This window comes from Lonchura striata, chromosome Z (genome assembly GCF_050655825.1).
Source record: "Lonchura striata isolate lonStrDom1 chromosome Z, ASM5065582v1, whole genome shotgun sequence".
Lineage (NCBI taxonomy): Eukaryota > Metazoa > Chordata > Aves > Passeriformes > Estrildidae > Lonchura > Lonchura striata.
In genome coordinates, this window is record NC_140740.1 from 80522333 (window position 1) to 80542864 (window position 20532).

At 39.5% G+C, this 20532-nt stretch overlaps 2 protein-coding genes across 3 annotated transcripts; one reads left to right on the forward strand and one right to left on the reverse strand.

The window, feature by feature from the left end:
• Positions 1-2654: 2654 nt before the first annotated feature.
• On the reverse strand, positions 2655-10685 carry LYRM7 (LYR motif containing 7). Of its 2 annotated transcripts, none has more exons than XM_085566048.1 (5): positions 10649-10685; positions 8722-8794; positions 8047-8114; positions 5567-5648; positions 2655-3195 (listed from the first exon to the last, which is right to left on the reverse strand). In XM_085566048.1, the coding sequence occupies exons 1-5, from the start codon at positions 10664-10666 to the stop codon at positions 3119-3121; spliced, it is 318 nt and encodes a 105-aa protein (XP_085422174.1). In that variant the 5' UTR covers positions 10667-10685; the 3' UTR covers positions 2655-3118. The 2 variants fall into 2 exon arrangements, with proteins under 2 accessions (XP_085422174.1, XP_021386068.1); XM_021530393.4 differs by having other exon boundaries at positions 8047-8117.
• A 4405-nt stretch (positions 10686-15090) lies between these two features.
• On the forward strand, positions 15091-18953 carry HINT1 (histidine triad nucleotide binding protein 1). The gene is made up of 3 exons (XM_021530392.4): positions 15091-15240; positions 17752-17856; positions 18616-18953. Exons 1-3 carry the CDS (start codon positions 15130-15132, stop codon positions 18778-18780), a joined length of 381 nt encoding a protein of 126 aa, XP_021386067.2. The 5' UTR covers positions 15091-15129; the 3' UTR covers positions 18781-18953.
• The last annotated feature ends 1579 nt before the right edge of the window (positions 18954-20532 follow it).

Below are 20532 nucleotides of genomic sequence, written 5' to 3' on the forward strand. Positions count from 1 at the left end.
GATAATTTGTATTAATTAAAAAAAAAGTATGAGCACAATCCTAGCAATATCAAGAACAAATTCATACCCAGAGTGAAATTAAAATGGGAAATGGAAACTGGGGTGATGGCTGGATTCTGGAATGCAAACCAGGTAACCATGAAGTAAGGGGAAGAGGAATAGTCACTATGACCAACTAGCACAAAGAAGCCTTTGATTATCTTAATAAGCAGCTGCTCATTAAGCAGGTTTGTGAGATTCTTTCAGACTGAAAAGTTAAATTTGAAGAAAGCGAACACTTAGTGGGCCCAGACAGCAACCAAGTCTGAGATACTTTTAGGCTCAGTAACATATTTGGATTCCCATTTACCCTGGCCTAGATACCCCCTGGATTCCTATTTAAGATCACATTGAATAAGAGCAAGGAATAGGCCTGTCAGTCTCTTATGTCAATAGCCTTTTTTGTATCATCTTGATTTTCATAATCTCATCACTGCAGTTTGGTTTGTCTTTACTGCCAGGAATGCACAAGGAATATTAATGCACATGAAATATTAATGCACATACCATAAAGATACTGCACAGGAGTGTAAGAACAATCATTCTGAAGACCAACAAACTGTACCAACTATTTTTACAAGGTACTTTATTTTCACCAGTTGTGTATGTTATTCAAGTGACTCATTCTGTACTTTTATTATAAGTATTCAAGATATATGTAAGATGAAGTACACAAATGCCCATTGAATTGCAAGCCTGATCCTGTAAGTTGACACTTCCCTACTGTATTTCTTATGATGTATTCTTACTAAAAAATAAAACCCTGGAACACATGACAGCAGAAGGATACCAAAGCAGTAGTCCCATGACAAATTTCTCCACTTGTGGCTTCCTCAAAGAGCATATAGAAGACCACCATCTACCACTGACATCACTGAAGTCATAGTACCTATTTTGCATGGTAATGGGCAATACTGTCTTACATCAGTACTGAAAACTTACCAGGCATCAGTCTAAAAAAATCAATCTGTGTTTTATCTATTCGAGGCAGGTCTTATAAGTTCTCGTAGACAAACATCATACCCTTGATAGCTTAGCTACCTCAGGTGGCATAAAAGTAATAGGATGGCTCCTGTGACAGTGTTGGAAACAAAAAGGTTTTAATAAAAGGCAAAGTAAAAAAGCTCTACAGAGAAAAACCAAGGTGGGGCAAGAGTTTCTTGTTCCTGCTAAAACACTTCACAAAAGCGATTATCTTCTTTTGTTCTCTTCTTTTTTGAGGGAATTGCTTAGGCAGGACTTTTTGGCTCCTGTCCAATTAGCTATCCTTAAGTTTGAGTTGAAGTCTCTAAGGTCCTATGAGGTGTCTTAACTAAATCGAGAAGAGAAACCTCTGGACTTTTGTCCTTTTTAAGGAGACAAAGGGTGACTTGTTTACTCTGTCAACAGGGGGCACATTCCTTTAAATCTGAAGGATAAAATCTCTAAAGCTACACCCAGAGCCTAAGGCAGTAGCTATGAGAGGTGAATTCCCCCCAATTCCAACATGCCATGGGATGTACACCTTAATGGTTATATAATTTTGCAGTTTTGCCAGACCCCTGTTTAATTACTTCTGCTTAAAAGTTAGTCATTTCACCTGTGGCAATGCTCTGCTTTCTTTTTACAGTTGCCACTACCTTGTATTTTCTCTCTCTGGCATATGACTTTCTTATGCCCCTTATGGAGGGAAAAAAAGGTCAATACAGGCAGGCTGCAGAAGGATGGGAAGCCAGACATAGAATATAGCTAGTCCTTAGGAAAGTAAAAAATACCAGGGGCCTAGAACAGGACATTGCCTACAAACAGAGACATTTGTTTTGCAGTGGAGCCACTAGAATACAATAAATGGCAAGAACTGAGTAATTTAATTGTCTCTCCCATCGTGTGCCTGGTGCCTTTTAGCTACAGTGCAGGGAATATGAGTGCAATTCAAAGAGGGTTACTGACAGCTCTATTTGCTGCTGGCTGCCCTGGCCATTGCAGCCAGTGGCAAGTTTTAAAGAAAGGAGTACTTGTCACACTGACATGTTTTGTGAGAAAGAGACTGGATGAAGGCACTAGTTTTCTGGTTTATTCAGCCAGTCAAGCCAAGTACACACACAGGCAATTCTGACATCGTGGAGACTTGAGATAACAGATACAGCAGGATTCATGAGGTGACACATTGCTGGACTGCCTCATCCTTGAATACTTGGTGAGTTACTTAGATCCTAGGGTGGTGCCTGCTACCAGTTTCATGAAGAAATATATGTATCACTGCAGTTGTACCTCCTTCAAATTAAAATGGAAGTGAACAGATCTTTGCAATGAACTCCACAAGAACCAAGGAAGTATCCTTTAAAAACATGCAAATTACTAGGCCTTACTAATCACACTTTTCATATATTCACTCTAGGCAAGTTCACTTGCAACTAAACAGCAAGTTTAGTTTTCTTTGGAAAATGTCTCAGTCACTCAATGATTGCAAGTTAAAACACAAACCACAAATTCATAAACCATATGATCTAAACCAACATGCTTAGGTTATGTTGTGTCTGTGTTCTCTTGTGCTGTCATCTGAGAACTCAAACCCTACTATTCCTGCTCATTCCAGAGTGTGTAGGAGAAGAAAACACTAGACATGCTCTCCCATCTGTAAAACACAAATAATTTATTCAGATAAACCTTTAAGAACTCTCTCAAGCATCACAGCATACTAGTGTACAATTAATGACAACTTCAGAAATCATGCTTTTGGTGCAAAGCATAAATTCAACATTAAATGCCACAAGATGGTTTTTCATTACTTCAAAAAAGCTTATGATTGACAATAAATATTATCAGTATTAAGGACTCTAATTTTTATAATTTTTAGTTCTGAAAAACTCGACATTGTTAGGAAACAATCTCTGTCTGAGAGCTGTCATAATCAGAAAAATTCCTGGCTGAAGTAACACAATTAGTAAGTGTACTTTTAAGTAAATGTACTTTTTCACACTTTTAAGTAAGTGTGAAAGTATTAACCATCTTCCACTGAATAAGTGCATGATGATACTCCAGCACTCAATAAAATCAGTGAATTGATTTCAGTCTCTTTTTTCGTGGTAGCAGTATTTACTCAGGATTCTTGCTTTTTTGTTGGTTTATCTAAGTAAGGAACGTTGTCCTGTAGCAGATCTTTCCTGGGTACAAGTACTGAAATAGAAAAGAAAAAAAAACAAAAAAAAAAGAAAAAGTAAGAATATAATCTTATGGAAAATACTATTTCAAATTCTAAAGGTGTTTTTACATTTACAAACAAAATATCTGGTTATTAAAATGAGGATCTGAACTTGTGGTAAGTAGCATCATAGATCTAAGACAAAATCATACTAGGATTTTACTTTCAGCTGGCTATAATAATGTTTTCCTGTCTCATTTTATAAGCATTGAAAATTTTGCTATTAAGAAGCCATAAAGTTTTGCAGTAACTTTTAGCAGGAGGGTGAATGATTTTTTTCAAGCCTGAGTCATATTATGCTTCAGAAGTTTCAAAAATGAACACTGGATTTAACTTAGCTCTCTCACCCAAGTCATGGACTCTAATCTGTAATATTTATCTTGTCACACCTATTTTAAAGGCCAAGAGGAAAAGAAATCACCTAGTGAAAGTTACTGCCACTGTATTGTCACTGTCACTGTATTTTGTGTCCTTCATTACTGAGTCCCCTGTCCTATTCAGCTGCAGGCTCAGGTTTTCTCTCCTCCTCCTCCTGTTGCTGATACACCTGGCTGTCCTAACCCCATTCCTACATACTTGCAAAGGATCAAGCCAGTATTTGAACATGATTCCACTTGGCTTTTGCAAAGGCAGCTCTGCCTTACAGTCTCTGCTGGAGTTCTCTGAATGGTGCTTCAGAGGTTACCACAACATGTCTGAATAAAACAGCCTTATTATGACAGAAGTCTTGCAGAGATAAGTCACTGGTTAAACTGTAAGATGTGAACAATAAATGATCAGGTCATCCACTGGAGTGATGTCAAATGTGTTCTACAGGTATTTTTGCTGACATGTTCAACATATTTGTAAGTACCCTGTGAAGAAAAGGTTTTTCATTATACCATCCTGAAGAATTTCATTAAGAAAATCTCTTACTGTGAAAAATAACAAGACCCTATTAAGACCTGACTGAGTAAACTGACGGACAAAATTATACCTGGAGACATGCGATGCACACAAGTCAAGAAAAATACTAACCTCACAAAGTAAGTATTAAGTTCAAAACCGATTATGACCACTCTTTTGAGTTTAATGAGTACAATTTTGTAAGAATAAATACATAACATGTATGCTTGGCAGCCAAAAATTAAACTTAGAATTAACAGTGACTATTAGCAGGAATCCAGTTGAAAATGAAAGAGAAAACATTATTGTGCCATCACTGTGTGTAAAATGCCTCCTTGCCCACAGTGTGCAGTGCAAGAATAATCATAGGCATTCACCTGTTGTTTCTGAGAGCTGTTTCATGGGGAAGTGAACAAAAAGGAAGCAATAAAGAACTTAAAAACTCATTAACAGCTTGGTGAAAATGAAAAGTAAATGAAGAGAAGTCCATTGAAGATAATTAAACCGGAAAAAATCCCTGACTCAGAAGTGCTGCCAGGTGTGAACAGCTGAAAGAGGTGCAGATTCACTTTGTTCTTATTCTTCAACTGTTATCTGCCTGGAATCACTGTGGAAGATCTGACACTGGTCCAGACTTATCTTTGGCTTTGATCATAACTGCTGTTTTAAAGTTAAATGTTTTACCAAACCTAAAACTGAAAATTGGTACACAACTTTACAGCCAATACTAAACGGAAGTAAAAGGAAACAATCAAAGTAATACATAGTATTACAATCGAAGTAAAACATAGATGAAGATTTCCTGTATTCTCTTACCATACAGTTGTACGCTGAGCCTACCTACTACTTCTCTTTTTGGCTGCAAGATAAAAGAACTTCTAAACCAGGAACCAGGATTTCAGAATAGGATAGACTTTGCATTGAGGTAATCACTGTGTCACAAATCTTACACAGCATAACCTGTGAAACTGAAATTGTTGGAAAAAATTTTTGAAATGAACACTCAAGCCTCAAAGAAAAAGCTGTTTTATAGTCAGTGTACATACTGCACTTGCTAATACTCCTCAGGCAGCTGCTCCCAATTTGGTAGAGCAAGCACCTACAGATAGGTACAGTGGCTACTGCCTTTAGACATACTGACTGACTAGCCTGTACGTGCTGACCAGCTATCTAATTGCTGACCTTCCTAATAATTATAGCTAGTTAAAGGCATTCAAAGTAGTCACTACCTCTTTTCTACTAGCCTCCATACTTCAAAACATTTGTATGGAAACTTTGTGCCTTTGAAACCTCCATCCATCCTAGGCAGTAACATTAATGAATAGCTTACATTACGAATTTTACCAGAGAATAACAGACAGGCTATTTGCCTCACTATTTCTTTCATATTTCACATTCTATATTTATTTACTAAACTGTAACATAAATATAAGTATCTTTCTAGCATGCAGGCTTACTCACCTATTTTGTCAGAATCTGTGTGAACCGCCTGAATAACAGAAGTTCTGAGAATCACTTCAACATCTGAAGCTATTTTAAGAAGCTAGTAAAAGAGTAAGAAGAGAGAAACAAGAGTAATTTAAATTCCATGTGACTATTTCTGAAGCTATTTTCCATACTAGACAACTATTCAAATAATAAAGTCATTCTGTTATACTACTCAGTTACTTATGTACTATGTATGCATTGCTTTTGCCTTGGGGATCGTGGAATAACTTACAGATTGACATGTAAGTGACCTTGACATGGAGCACATAGTGAGGGAAACACTGGCTCAGTAACATACACGAGTACATACATCTATGTACCAAATTAAAACTGCAAATGAGTAAGTTGAAATGCAACTATAAAACTAATTAACTAGTTTTCGATGATCAAAGACACCCACTCACACCTCAATAACCTTTGACTTCTCATAGTGAAATTGCAATCTCATTCTTTCAACACTACTGCTCCTGAAATAAGGAGACAAAAACAAGAGCAAAATAAGACAAGAATTAAGAATACTGAGGTTTCACAGTAGAACTGTGCAGAAAAACAAGGCACTACCTACAGACTACCCAAAGTATTAGTATTTGGCAAAAGGCCTGGAATTCCTTCTCTCACTAAGAGGATAAGCTGCAGCACCCTTGCTAGCTTTGCTAAGCCATTAAGAGAAGTCTAATACTTGTTTGCATGATTCCTGTATCAGAAATAAATAGAATTGCTCAAGTGAGATGTTTCAGGAGACACGCTCACACTAGGAAGTGGCACATATCAACAGAAGTGGATCTTTGCAAAGTCTAGAGCTCAGTGCTTGCCATCTACACTGCACTTCTCATGCTCCTCCCTTTTAAGAGCTTCGAGCAGGTACCCTCCAGTTCCTCCTGCTGAAGGCACCCAGGCTGCATGCTCCTGAAGCACAGCTTCCTCTTCAGGTTGACCTTAAGAGAATTCTGCTTGTTTTTCTGACATTTTACATAGCAAGACAAATCACAGGTGCATTAGATTCAGCTATCATATTTCTCATTCTCATACCTGATCTCCTTATGTCACCAAGCTTGACATGTACAAGTACATACAGATATAAGTACTTGTTGTCATGTTAGAATGCACTCGTAGTTTTCTATTCTGGCTGGTCAATACTCCATTTTTAGTTGCTGTCCAAAGCAGAACACTAACAGCACCACATTAATGCAAGCAAGTGCTCAAACTTCCTCAAGTCCTATATAAAACTTCATTCAGTTCCTCTGCAACCAAGTCCAATCAGTGTGTACATGTAATAAACATCTGTGATGTCCTAGGAGTGTGTAGCTGGAATGGAAGTCTAGTATTCCTTTCACCAACACAGTTAATCAAATATCAACTAATCCATATTAAAAAGTCACATATGTGAAATTTGCAGGTTGCCTAGAAAACAAATAGAGATTTCAGAATTGCATCAAATATTTTTCCTGTACATCTATTAAAAAAACAACCCTGAACTCATAATTTAGCTGATCAGACAGTGGTAACACAATCAATGAGTATTATTACAGGAGACTGATAACAAGCTGAAATTAGGAACTCCCAACTAAATTGTCAGAATTATTTACATTACTGTTCAGTGGCTGATATCAGGAAATGTTTTAATTTTATTTCTTCAAGGGACAGACATAGGCACTTTCTTCCAACCAGTGCCCAGTGACAATGTAAATACACTCTGATAAAAGGCTGATGACAAGGACTAAATTGATCACTCTGTAGCGATGTTAATAACTAAAATTATCTAAATACAGAAGTTCTGTTTCAGTTTACAGTAACTTTTAGAAAAAAATTACTCAGCAAGAAGTGTTGAGGCAACAATTATGCAAAGGTAATGAACTTAGTGAATTAACAGAATGCTTTACTTTTAATGCATGATGAGGAAAGAAGAAGCAAAAAATCCCTGTATTATAATTAATATATACTACAGCTATACTATACTACAATTAATCCTAATAATGTTGCTGTTTTTTGCCTTCCACAAAGATGCTGAGTCATTTGTGATCTGTTAGTAACTGAGCAGAGTAATTTCTCTGTTTGTTTCTGTTTACCTAAACAACAGTGAGCAGGTAAATTTAAGTGACCACACTGCAGATAGGTAGTATGAGCAAAGCATAGAATATTTACATAACAACTGCAACTTTAAATATTTTCTCATATAATTTTATTATAAACTTCAAAAAAATCACACTGAACTATCAGAACACACTTTCTACTTATGTATTTTTGTATGTACAAAATTCTGTAAGACAGTATCAATACCATTGTAAAGACAGTATTAATACATTATATGTTTATGAACAAAGATCCATGTAGAAGTCTTTCTAAACCAATCCAGCTTTTATGATGTCTCAATGTGTGTACAGTGGTTTAGAGATCCTTTAAGTAAAAAACAAATTTCTAAATATTCTTACAAGCAAGAGAAAGCAATAAAATACCTCATTAATCTTCTCTTCAGATGCCTCGTCTCGGTTATTTCTGAATTCTTCATTTATCTTTTGTCTTGCTGCTAAATAAAGTAAACAAAAAACCAAAGTATGAACAAAAATTTTATTTTGAATTTGTCACTGCCCCAAAGTTAAGAATCTTAAGCTCTTTATGGCACATTCCTGGGGCACTCTGATCAAAGTATTTCAATGTAAGATCTCCATGTAATTCACATGATGTCACATTTTAAGTTGACTGATATACAAATGAAATAAGATTCCAAATTTAGCATTCTGTACTGCATACACAAGGTCTAAAAAAAGCAGGATTCATTCCGTGAGGAAAAACCATACATAGAGAATTAATTAGTACAGCTAACCATGCTGTGGCTGGACTGAAGAGAAGTTAAAAACACAAAAGACATCTATCTCCCAGGAAGATCAGGAACATTTGAAAAAGATATGTTACTCTTCCAAAATATGTGGGTGCTTGAATTTAAGAACCATTTTTCTGTTTCAAATTAAAGAATATCTGGTTAGGGACACACAAATTTTCCTAATTATTACTTGAAAATTATGGGAGTAACTTGAAGAAAGATTATGTTAAGAATTATCCTTCTCTGTACTCCAAGAAGAAAGCTCCACAAAATATAGGTATGCACACACCCCACAAAACAAGTATCTCACCTTCGAGGGCTTTGTTATCATTTTTAAAAACTTCTTGCCGTGTTCTGTGTAACAACTTAAAAAGCTTCAAAACCTGCCAATACAACATCAATATAATTAACTTATTTGCTAGCAGGAGTGTTAGTTAAAATGAAAATATTTCGGTTGAAATTTCTTGTTACTTCCATTCAGTACAGAATTTGATACAGAATCAATATCTAAGAGGCTTTACCTAAATTTCTCATTGAAACACTTGCAGCCAAAGCAGATGTGATGTCATCAAAATCTTAGACAGGTCTAGGTATTTCAAATTGCCCTAAGATGCTGGCACCACAATCCTAAGTAATTATTTGGCAGGATGGGAATACAATCCTGAAATTACATGGACACGAGCATTATTTATTGTGCCAATGTCAAATACACCCAGAAGAACTGGAATAACTCTAAAAGCCAAGTTACCTGAAGGAATTATCAAGGTTACAACAGTGCATATTCTCTAGCTATTGAAAGAAGACAGAAAAAGAAACAACTGAATATGCTCACATAAAAATCTTCTGCAAGTGGTGCAGCAGAACCAATGCAAAGTCCTTTTCTTAAATGCAACTGCCAGGTCAGGAAATGAACACTTCAGTAAAAGCAAACACCCAAAGTTAGGATTTACAGTGTACAGAAGACACCCCTGAACACGTATGAAAAGCAAACCCCCGGAGAATCACAGCTCACAGTCTTGTGGTTTTGATCATTCATACAGACTGCAATGAATCACAGAAATGCTCAAACCCTTATGAGACCTTTTTGGTGTTTGCCAGACTGAAAAGTCTCTGACAAACACCAGAGAAACATAATCTTGATAACAACATGCCTTTTGAAGCTCCTTCTAGTACTTCCTACCATTTTGGCATCTCTAGAGGGCACAATTCTAGGCACTTCATAATAATCTCAAATTGTTCTCTCACAATTAGTATTCCAAATATTTTTCAGAAGGACATAGAGGAAACACAGGGCTGTAACCCAGCAAATGAACAGAGCCATGTTGCTTTAACTGCACCATTCCCTAGATGGATGAACCTGTGGAAAGTAAACTCACAGAATTAAAACACAACCAAGGTTTTACAGGTATTTTAATATCCTAAAATTTTGCTGCCCCACAGTGTATTTGGCATCTTTGTAAATAGCCAAGTAATATTACAAGTGGTTTTATGTTAAACACACGTGTATGTTAAAACTTTAAGTTTTTTTATTGCTATTTTGAACAATCTGATGAGCCATTTCCAGGCATCCTCCTACCCTTACAGCAGCCTACAGCTTCCTCACAAGGGGAGGAGGAGGAGCAAGCACCAATTTTACCTCTGGTATGCAGTGACAGGATCCAAGCAAATGGCATCAAGTTTTGTCAAGGGACACTGATGCCACTCAGGGGAAGGTTCTTCACCCTGAGGGTGACCAGGGAAGTGGCCACAGCCTGGCAGAGCTCAGGAAACTTTTCACCACACCGGCCACAGTGGTGAAAAGCTGTATGAGATGGTTTTGATCAAGACGCATTAATGCAGACACCTCTGACCTGTACAGCCACTTGCTTTCACAGAGGGCCCCACCAACACCTGCTGACTGTACACCAAAACCAGGGAAATTACACCCTAGCAATGGAAGGCCTTATTAATTCTTAGCTCCTTGTTCTTCCCTATCTTACCCTCACGAGACGTGCTCTTGATGCATTTTAATCTGCCTATCGCATCTTCTCGCTTGCTTTTCCCGCAACGGCCTTTGCGTGCAAACCGCTACTTTCTTTTACCTAGTTTTTTATCCTTCTTATCCTGAAAGTCTGTGTCTTATGGCTCTACAAAAGCTACAAAGCTGCGACCCCCCCCCCCCCCCCCCCCAAGCACAGAATACGTGTGTATGAGTGTGTGTATGTGTTTATGTGTGTTTATGTGTGAGTGTCACTCGCCTGCCCGCGGCTCCCCATGGCTCCCGCCGCCGGAAGTGTCGCACCGGAAGTGCCCCTCAGGGACGAGCCGCACCCTCCCGCGCTGCTGCCGGTGCCTCCGCCAATGCTGTCCCCCCCCGGGGGCCGCCCGCCGCCGCTGTTCCGGGCAGCCTGAGTTCCGCCGCCCCGCCGCCGCGGGGCTGGCGCGGCTTTCACGGGCTCACGGCACGGAATTCCAGCTCTGCCTGGAACGGACCACAGTGGCGCATCGGGTCCAGCGTCCCTGCCCAAAGCCAAAGCACATGGCACACGACTGTATCCAGGCGGTTCCATCCCCACTGGGGAAGACTTCGCCACTTTCCTGGACAATCTGCTGCTGTGCCCGCTCGCCCGCACAGTGAACAAGTTCAGAATTTCTTCCTCGTGTTCACAGAAACTTCCTGTGCATCGCTTGCTGCCCACTGCCCCTCGTCCTGTTGCTGGGCATCACTGAGAAGAGCCTGGATCCCTCCTCTGACGCCTTTCCTTCAGATTTCTGAAGATAGAGTGATGAGGTTCCCCAAAGGCGATAAATAAAGGGTCATTTACTCTAACATAGCCCACTAACAGATTAACGTATTTTGCATTTTGTCCCATTTTCCACACGTGGCTTTAACTATTCTTTAGAGGCCCAGCTCCCACAACCTCTCCTCGAAAGAGAGATGCTCCAGTCCCATCTCCGCTGCCTCCACTGGATCTGCTCCAGGAGCTCCATGTCTCTCTCCTTGTCCTGAGGAGCCCAGAACTGGACACAGAACTCCAGATGTGCCTCACCAGGGCTGAGCAGAGGGTCAGGATCACCTCCCTCATCCTGCTGGCAGTGATCCTCCTAATGCATCCCAGGATCCCATTGGCCTTCTTGGCTGTAGTGAAAAGTGCCAATCACTTGGTTTTTAAAATTTCTAAAAGTTTAATAATAATAAAATGATTATAAAATAATAATACAATTAGCGTAATAAAATTTAGAGTTAGGACAATTACAAGACAATAAAAAGCAAAGAATTAGGGATGTCCGGGTGTTCTCAGACACTAAGTCACGAAAAGCATGACTTGTGAACAAAGGAATAGCCTTAAAAGCAATAGCCTGTTGCATATGCATATATCTCATACATGATACATCAATTCCTTGCAAATTTTCTGGTTTTTGTCAACTTCTTCTCCTTAATCCTGGTGGTTCCAAAAAGTTGGAGAGTAGGTGGAAGAATGTTTGTCTTTTCTGATAAGAAGGCAGTAACTTTTCATGGGCCCCCTTCACTGCCATCTCTGTGTGAAGAGTTTCTTGATTATCTCATCTTCCTGCTTGAGCTTGTAACAAATTCTATATCACAGAATTTCTATTTTAACAGTATGATGTAATCTAAAACTACATTTAACACACTACTTTAGAGAATTAACACAGCATAACTTTCTAACATTAAACATATAATATTCATTGTAACATTTGCAAAAAGCCAATCATAAAATATGAATTTTTCACACATCAGTTTCTGTGAGATATCTAGAATGGCCAATAAATGATGATATTTGCTGCTTCTTCAAATCAGTTTTTATTTTGCCAGACTGTTTCCTTGCTCTTGCACTTAGATCAGTCAACGGCAGTTTGGAATCCTTCCTTATCTGGGATGCCACCTTCTTTCCCAGACTATTTTTTCACCACTTCAGAAGAAAAGTTGTGGTTACAATTCCTTGTTTCTGTGCTTATCAGTAGTATCTCAGGACCTCTCCAGTCTCTAGGTATTAAACTGCACTTAGAAAAGGCTGCGCTTTTCAAGGACATTTTTGGTTCCCAGGATCACAGCTGCCAAGCTGGCAGGCTTTTTTTCTGCTGGTGTTATCCAACAGGCTTTTTTTTTTTTTTTTTTTTTTTTTTTTGTTCAGTCATTTCTCCTCTCTAGTCAGGTCACTTTCTTGGCTGCTCACACCAAGTTCCCCACAGCCCTGGCTTGCCTTACTCACACCCTGACCAACCCAGCCTTGGCCTGGCCACATCATGGCCACATCTATAAACCTGAATTGCCATTCTCTTGAAAACCAAACAAGCTTCTAGTTCACTAACACATCGTTCAGCATTAGCTAAAGGCAGCATAAGGATTTTCTGTGTAAGCAGCTTTACTGGTCACTACACCTCTAGCTTCAATACAGCCCATTTAATTGTTTAACTGCAATTACATTGTAAGCTAATTGAACTATGAGAACACTAAACTTTTACTCAATAATTTAAATATTTTTATTATTAATACTTACTTGTAAGCATCTATTAAATACTTATTTTTACTATGTAACTCCTAAAGAAATTTGATCTGTTAGCAGAAGTGATGCTTATTTATAATTTAGTTGCACAAATAATTATTGCAGATGTGAATGAATGAGACCCTTTGAAAAGAGGATCTAATTAATAAATTGTTTTATTCAAAATAATATAAAAGTTGCTGTTTACATGGTGAGACAAAAATATATGCTGAAGTTAACTATATGAAAAAAGATGTTTTTGCTTTTTAGAGAAACTTCTAAACTTGTCTCTTTATGTCTTCTCTTAACATGGAAATATACTTTCTAACTAACTCCACAGCAGCGTTTGCCCAAATTAATAATATATTTGCTGGATAACCTTGGTTAGACAACAATATAATTCAAAGAAATTTGTCCCTGAAGTACTTCTTTTAATTGTTATAAAGCTCCACTATCATCTATAGGACATATACATGTCAAAATATCTTAATCCAGAACATCATTAAGGAAGAGAATAAAAATTCATTGTCTAATGTGCTTTACCAGAGGTTTTTTTTTCAGGGTATTTAATGATAAACTATTTCAGAGTTACAGAAACATATGACAAATTCTGCTCTTTTTCTAACATGTTCAGGTAATCAGCTGAGGAAACCATATTAGGTTAATGCACTCTAGCAGTACTGGTTTCCTGACTCTCTCCAAAATGCTTTCCTGTAACATTTTAGTCTAGAGACAAATATATAAAAATGTCTCTATTAATATCCTCCTAGATAAATCCTCAGGAAAATCAATGTATTTTATTTGTAAAGCTTAGAAAATCATAGAATCTGGAATGGTCTGGGTTGGAAAGGACATTAAAGGTTATCTAGTTCCAATGCCCCTATGATGGGCAGGGACACCTTTCACTAGACCAGGTTGCTCAGAACTCCATCCTGCCTGGCCTTGAACAATTCCAGGGACTGAGCACCCACAACTTCTCTGGGCAGCCTGTTCAGTGTTTCACCATGCTCACAGTAAATAATTTCTTTCTCACATCCAATTTAAACCTCCAATCTTGCAGTTTCAAGCCATTCCTCCATGTTCTGTCACTACATACCCTTGTAAAAAAACCTTCCTCCATTTTTCTTGTAGGGTGCTTCAGGTACTGCAAAGCTGCAATTAGGTCATCCTGAAATCTTTTCAAGGGTGAGCAATTCCAATTCTCTCAACTGTTCTCATAGAAAAGGTGCTCTGTCACTCTGATCATTTTTGTGGCCTCCTCTGGACTCACTCCAGCAGTTCCATGTCCTCCCTGTGCTGGGACCCCAGGGCTGATGCAGGGTTCCAGGTGGGCTCTCAGCAGAGCAGAGCAGAGGGGCAGAATCCCCTCCCTCCCCTGCTGCCCACGCTGCTCTGGATGCAGCCCAGGACACGTTTGGCTTTCTGGGCTGGGAGTGCCCATGGCTGGGTCATGTCCAGCCTCCCACCCATGAACATCTCCAAAGCCTCCCAAGGTCTGTTCTCAATCTCCCAGCCTGCGCTGACAGCAGGGGTGACCCCGGTGCAGGACCTCGTACTTGGCCTTGTTAAACTGCATGAAAATGAAGCTTCCTTGTTACTCTTAAAGCTTTGTGTTGGTTTTTAACCCCTGCTTTTTAATTTCTTCTATTTAATGACTGATGTCATAGATATATTAAAAAAGCATTTACAACTAGATGTATAGCCGTGTAACTTCGTGCTGCCCTCTGTGAATTATTGCTTGGCCATATTGATTGGTTTGTTTAATGCTTACGAAATCACTTATGTGCAGAAGGGCTGGCAGGTCAAACTGCCCCTCTGCAGGACCGCGATTCCAGGGGCACCAAACACCTGCAAACTCTGGTGGAAAAGCTAACGCAGCCCAGCCTGGTGCAGTCTGCAGGAGCTCGTCCCAAGAAATCACACAGATATTTCATTTGGATTTGATAAGCAGTAATTCTGCCCACAACAGCCTCTCCCGGGACTACGCTGCCACTGCAGATCACCTTTCCTTGATCCCTGCGCGCAGCCGGCCATGGCTCCTCCCCATGGATCCCTCCGCGGTTCCCGGGTCAGCGAGGGCGCGCCAGCGCGGTGGGCGGGACCAGCGGGACAATGACAGGCGAAACCGCCAATCAGACGGGCGGGCACGGCCAGCCGCCGGCGCTGGCCCAATGAGCGCCGGGGGGCGTGGCCGCGGGGGAAGGCGGGGCTGAGCGCCGGCGGGAGCCGCCGCCATGGCTGACGAGATCAGCAAGGCGCAGGCGGCGCGGCCCGGCGGGGACACCATCTTCGGGAAGATCATCCGCAAGGAGATCCCCGCCAACATCATCTTCGAGGACGAGCAGGTGCGGGCTGTGCGGGGGCCGGGGGCGCCGCGGAGGCGCTCGGGAGCGCGGCGGGGCGGGCGGTGCGGTTTCCCTGCACCGTCCCTGGAGCTGCATCCGGCTCCTTGCCAAGGGTCGCGGGTTCTCGCAGCTGCTGTGGGAGGGTACTCGTGAAACCTTTACCACTTCCAGGCAGCCTTCTTGCGGCTTCCGAGCAGAGCACCCCGGCTTGTGCAAGTCCCGATGTGCCTCTTTTACAAAGATGATGCAGCTCTGCCTGCTGGGCTTTGGCAGTGAACCTCGAGAGCGATTGCTGATGCATCACTGCATGTTCGGGCCGAAACTAAATCATTTAGATGAAATGCAGTGGTCATTCCCAAAATGTAAACTAACTCGTACTTCGTATAAGATCTCCTGCACTTTCCCCCCCCCCGTATTTACTGGGGCCTTTGCTTTTGAAATAAGGGATTATTCTCAGTGTACAATACAGACTCTAGGATGCAGTTTGTCAGATTTATGTGCTTAAAAATCATGCATAGCTTGAAACTGTTTCCTTAATAGATGGCAAATTGTTACAGTTGCCATATGCTCTGAAGAATATTGAAAATGTTGCCTGCTTTCCTAAAGTAATGCCTTTGTTACTGCTCTGTGTTTATGTGAGGGTGTGTGATCTTTCTTTACGGGAGTCAAACATCTGTGAGTTTTTCCTCAGCTGCGGTGGTTGCAGCAGAGTAAGCTGGGTACTGTTTGATTTAGGAATCAGGCCATTGACTTCGCTGAGCCCACTTTGGCAGCTATTTGTGTAGCTGGTGTATTTCTGGAAAAGTCATTACCTACAGTACATCACTTGGTTTTTACTTCAAAGTGCACAGAAATGTAGAATTTCTAGGTTTCAGTTGATTGGTGGGCGATCTTGAATTAACATTGTTGACTTTATGGAGGTCTTTTTAGAGGTGGCTGGAAGTGCTAAAAGGAGAAGGGTAAGGAAGGCCTTTAATCAATAATTGACCTTCAGAGAAACGGAAATACTGAAAAGTGCAAAGTCTCTGTAGAATTATGCCTTATCACCATCTAAACTTCCTGAAATGAGGTTTGGTTTCCCATGCACTCATGAATTTCTGTGATTGTGCTTTTCCCTTATTGCTACTTCTGCTTTCTGTACCATTGAAAACTATTTACTTCCAATCTTTTGCTCTTTAAATTCTTGGATGCAGTTTGGCCATTTGCATTCTTCCTCTCTGGGACTATATATAATAGGAAAGCTGCTTGTAAAATGGCCAGCTCTAAGTATGATTTATTTAAAGGGGTGCAATTAGTTTTATTCATCAGTTATACACTTATAGCCCTTCCCTGTTTGGAAGAAATGATCAGTTCATCAGAAATTCAAAAGTGGGCATTACCTTCTTAAAGATACTTTAAAATCAGATAGATTTGATATATAAAATATAAGCTGCATAAAAGATTGATGCACGTTGAGTTTGGGCTTTTCACCAACTTTACTGTTGACAAAACCACATTTCTTCTCATATTAAAAAAAGCAGTATTGTTGCAAAGATTAACTTCATTGATTCACAAAGAAAAGTATCTAGGAAATAAGCATTTTGAAGAATCTAGGTGTGTGTTTTTAAGTATCCACTGTCTGTGACAAAACCAGTCACTACCAGCTGTTACTCTGTTGAACGTGATGGGTAAGTCAGATTGCTGCAGAGTGCCTCCTGTGCACATTTGTGAAGGTTCCAGTTGCAAATCCCAGTCCTGTGGTTGGCCATTTGTACAAAGAGACACAGCTTCATTTTCCCTGATTTGATATTTAGGTGATGCATGCAGTGTAAGGTTGGTTGTAATTTTGGTATTTAGTCAAGATTCAGCTAGTCACTACAGACAGATATTTGTATTTCAAAAGTGATACCTTTCTCTCAATTTGAGAATGTCTGAAGCAAAGCTGGTGTTAATGCATTACTCTGAAATACTTTGTGCTTTTGAGAACAGATGTTTAATATGGCCTCAATCACATAACATCAGGATCTACTATCTAATAGATTGCTAATACAAAGATCAGCAAGTATTGCCTTGCTGTCTTTGACCAAGGAAATATTCAGACGTAACCAGAAGATGATTAGTAACTCTTTGCCATTTATTTTATTAAACATGGTGTTAATAAAAAAAAAAGTAAATATAAATGTACCTTTTATAGGCATGCATGCCAACAACCCTACTAGTTGTTATGCATGTGTTGCATTAATATATCTTGAACCTGATTGCATATTGCTTTGCTGAGAAGTCTGTAGCTTTTAAACAGTGCTTTAGAAAACAGTGATTTTTTTTTTCAGCAGATCTTGGTAAGTAGTGTTTTGTGTTTAGAAATTAAAGGATTTAAAATAATCTATAATTCAAGAAAATTTAACATCTCTGCTTATGTTTGGGATATCTGGTAATCTGCTGAAGTAAGTAGTTAGTGGGACATATTGATTTACTGAAACTCTTACCTTTCTCCAAAGCAAATTATATTTTATCTGTTTCCTGTTCCTCCAGTGCCTCGCGTTCCATGATATTTCACCCCAAGCTCCAACACATTTCTTAGTGATTCCTAAGAAGCCAATTGTCAGATTGTCTGAAGCAGAAGATTCTGATGAATCTGTAAGTACTCTAAAGGTTTTCTGTACACGTAACTGTGCTTCTCATTACTTCATAATATACTAGGCTGTCTCCCTTTTCTTTTTGACGTTTCAAAGAGGCAGAGTAGTTTTCTGATACTCTTAATGCTTGTCCTCTAGCTTAAAAGATAATGGAGTTAAGGTTTTCCAGTAAAATTAGCCAGAGAAAGCAAAATATATCCGTGCATGTATTTTCCATGCAAAATGAATTGGTATTTGTTATCTAATAATCCTGATGTCTGTTTTCATTGTTTGCATGCAATAGTACTACTCTAATATGGGCTTGGGGTTTTTAGCTGATCAGAGGTGAAGAAAAGGAAGCTTAGCTGAGAGGTGGTGAATATTTCATTTTATTATTAAAAACATCAAGATCAGAGATTTTATAAACTTTACATGGTAAAGTTCACCAGAATGAATATGTTGTCAGAAGAAGTAGTGGGGGCTTTAACCATGAAGTAGATTTAGCTTCTATGGCACTTTTGCAGTCTGTTACAGCCTGGCTTGAAAAATAGTTCTATTTTCCCCATATATTAAGCCTAGTCAGTCTTTATGGTTTTTCTTGGAAAGTGACAGTTGCAGGCAGGCAGCAATTTGAAGAGCAGTGGCTGAATTTCTGAGACTTAACTTACTGGCCTATTGGTTCTCTGCTCTCATTCCTTCCCTTCCCGCCCTTTCCCCTTCTTTGTGTGTTTTCTGTTGGTTGTTTTTTTCTCTTTTTTTTTTTTTTCTTTTCTTTCTCCAGCTTCTCGGGCATTTAATGATTGTTGGCAAGAAGTGTGCTGCTGAGCTGGGCCTGACCAATGGATTCCGGATGGTTGTGAATGAAGGGCCTGAGGGTGGGCAGTCTGTCTATCATGTACATCTCCATGTGCTGGGTGGTCGCCAGTTGGGCTGGCCTCCTGGCTAAGATTTCTACACCACAGGAGTTAACTGCATGCATACAAGTTACCACCAAATAGGTTTAATATGTTGTCCATCAATCTAGCCACTGTTAGTGTATTTTTTTTTTAAATGTGTGTCTACACAGGGTAATAAATGCTCTGAACAAAATTCGCACAATAAAGATTAAGCATGTGGGAATCATCTCTGTCTGGTGTGCTTTACTGATGGAAACACTTTAGAAGTTGAAATTATGTTCTCTGGAGTTTAAAGCACAAAACATGTTTCAGTTTGTTTACAAGTCTGTGGGTACTGATTTGCCAAGGCATTCAAAATTTAAAGGTACAAACACTTGTCAGACTTTTATGTCTTCTGGGAAGAAATCTAAGCTTTTAGTGGTATGTAAATATTTGTCAAGTCAGCATAGGCTGCTGCTGAAACTTCTAACATGTGAAATTCCAAACATGCTGTTCAAGGACTGTGTCAGTGCAGTATGTTGGGAACAGACATTCTAAGGCTCCATTTTTCCACTGAGAATGGGTAAAATGGTAGTCTTAATGGCACTTTGCTATAGTTCAGTAGCACATGGGTGATTTTTATCAAATTGAGGACTTGAAATTAAAATACTGAATTGTTCTAAGATATTCAAGGCCATTTCTTGGCATGTAAGCAGCATGATGTCATATGCATATATATATATCTTTTAGATTCCAGATTTTAGTGAGCAAATCTTTCAGTTAATAGTACTTTCTCTGTTACTGCATTTTGTTGAAGTTAGGTGTACAGATGTGTCTCCTAGTGTAAATACAGAACAACTGTTCTTTCTGATAAAATCAAGTCACAACTAACTAGTTTATATGATCAAGATAGGTAAAAGCCTCAGATGCCTTGATAAAAGCTGGTTTCTTGTGAGCATTGAAAGTGTTAAATGTGGGAGTGTGTTTACAGAGTGTACAGGTAAAAGCAGTGAATTTTATTTTCTTTTCAGATAAAACCTGCAAGTTTGGTAAAGCCTTTTGAGTTCATTCTGCCAGCAAATACTCTGTAAGTGCTTCAGAATGTTCTGAGCTTTCAGAGTTTTACCCTAAGATGTGACTTATACAGGAAAATCAGCTAGTGCTTCTGCAGGAGGTCGGTCTGTAGTTGAGTTAGGAATAAACATGTGGCTCTGTAGTGGTAGCATAATGGCTCTTCTGTTTAACTTGCATAGAAGTAAAGAAGAAAACCACCCAATCCCCAGACATCCCCAACATCGCTGAGTAGAAGCTGAATGCATATCACAAGAGTGAAGTATTACTAGCAGACACAGTGGGGCTGCAGTAAAGGTTTGTGGCTGGGAAACTGACACACGTGATGTACTGCTTTGACTTCCCTAATTTCTTTTGTACCAACACTGTACATGTCCTTTTTACCAACACTGGCATATGTGATTTGAAGCATGACTGGTGAAGTTTTTACTGCTGAACCCTGTATAAAAGCAACACAGTTGCTTTACTTGGAATCTTGGAGATGGATGTGCCTCTATATGCAGGTATATGCTTTGGGAAGGTAAGAAGACTTCCAAGTGAGGGCAGAACCATGAGTCTTGCAAAGGTAGCCGTGAGGCCAGCTTGCTAACCAATTTAATCATGCTTAGGTTTCAGATGAGTACCTTCTGGATTGATGCTCCAATGATCAGTAGTTCTGAGTTTAGACAATGGTATACTCGTGGGAAAAATAAAATTGAAGGAAAACTTCTCCCTAATTTGTGCATGTAGGAAGTGGGAAAACTGGGCATTAG

Coding starts and splice junctions, on each gene's coding strand:
- HINT1 (XM_021530392.4), top strand. CDS start 15,130: ATGGCTGACGAGATCAGCAAGGCGCAGGCGGCGCGGCCCGGCGGGGAC. Junction 15,241..17,751: donor TCATCTTCGAGGACGAGCAG/GTGCGGGCTGTG, acceptor CTGTTCCTCCAG/TGCCTCGCGTTCCATGATAT. Junction 17,857..18,615: donor CAGAAGATTCTGATGAATCT/GTAAGTACTCTA, acceptor TTCTTTCTCCAG/CTTCTCGGGCATTTAATGAT.
- LYRM7 (XM_021530393.4), bottom strand. Junction 5,649..8,046: donor CTGAAGAGAAGATTAATGAG/GTATTTTATTGC, acceptor CTCTTTTACTAG/CTTCTTAAAATAGCTTCAGA. Junction 3,196..5,566: donor CACAGATTCTGACAAAATAG/GTGAGTAAGCCT, acceptor TTTCTATTTCAG/TACTTGTACCCAGGAAAGAT.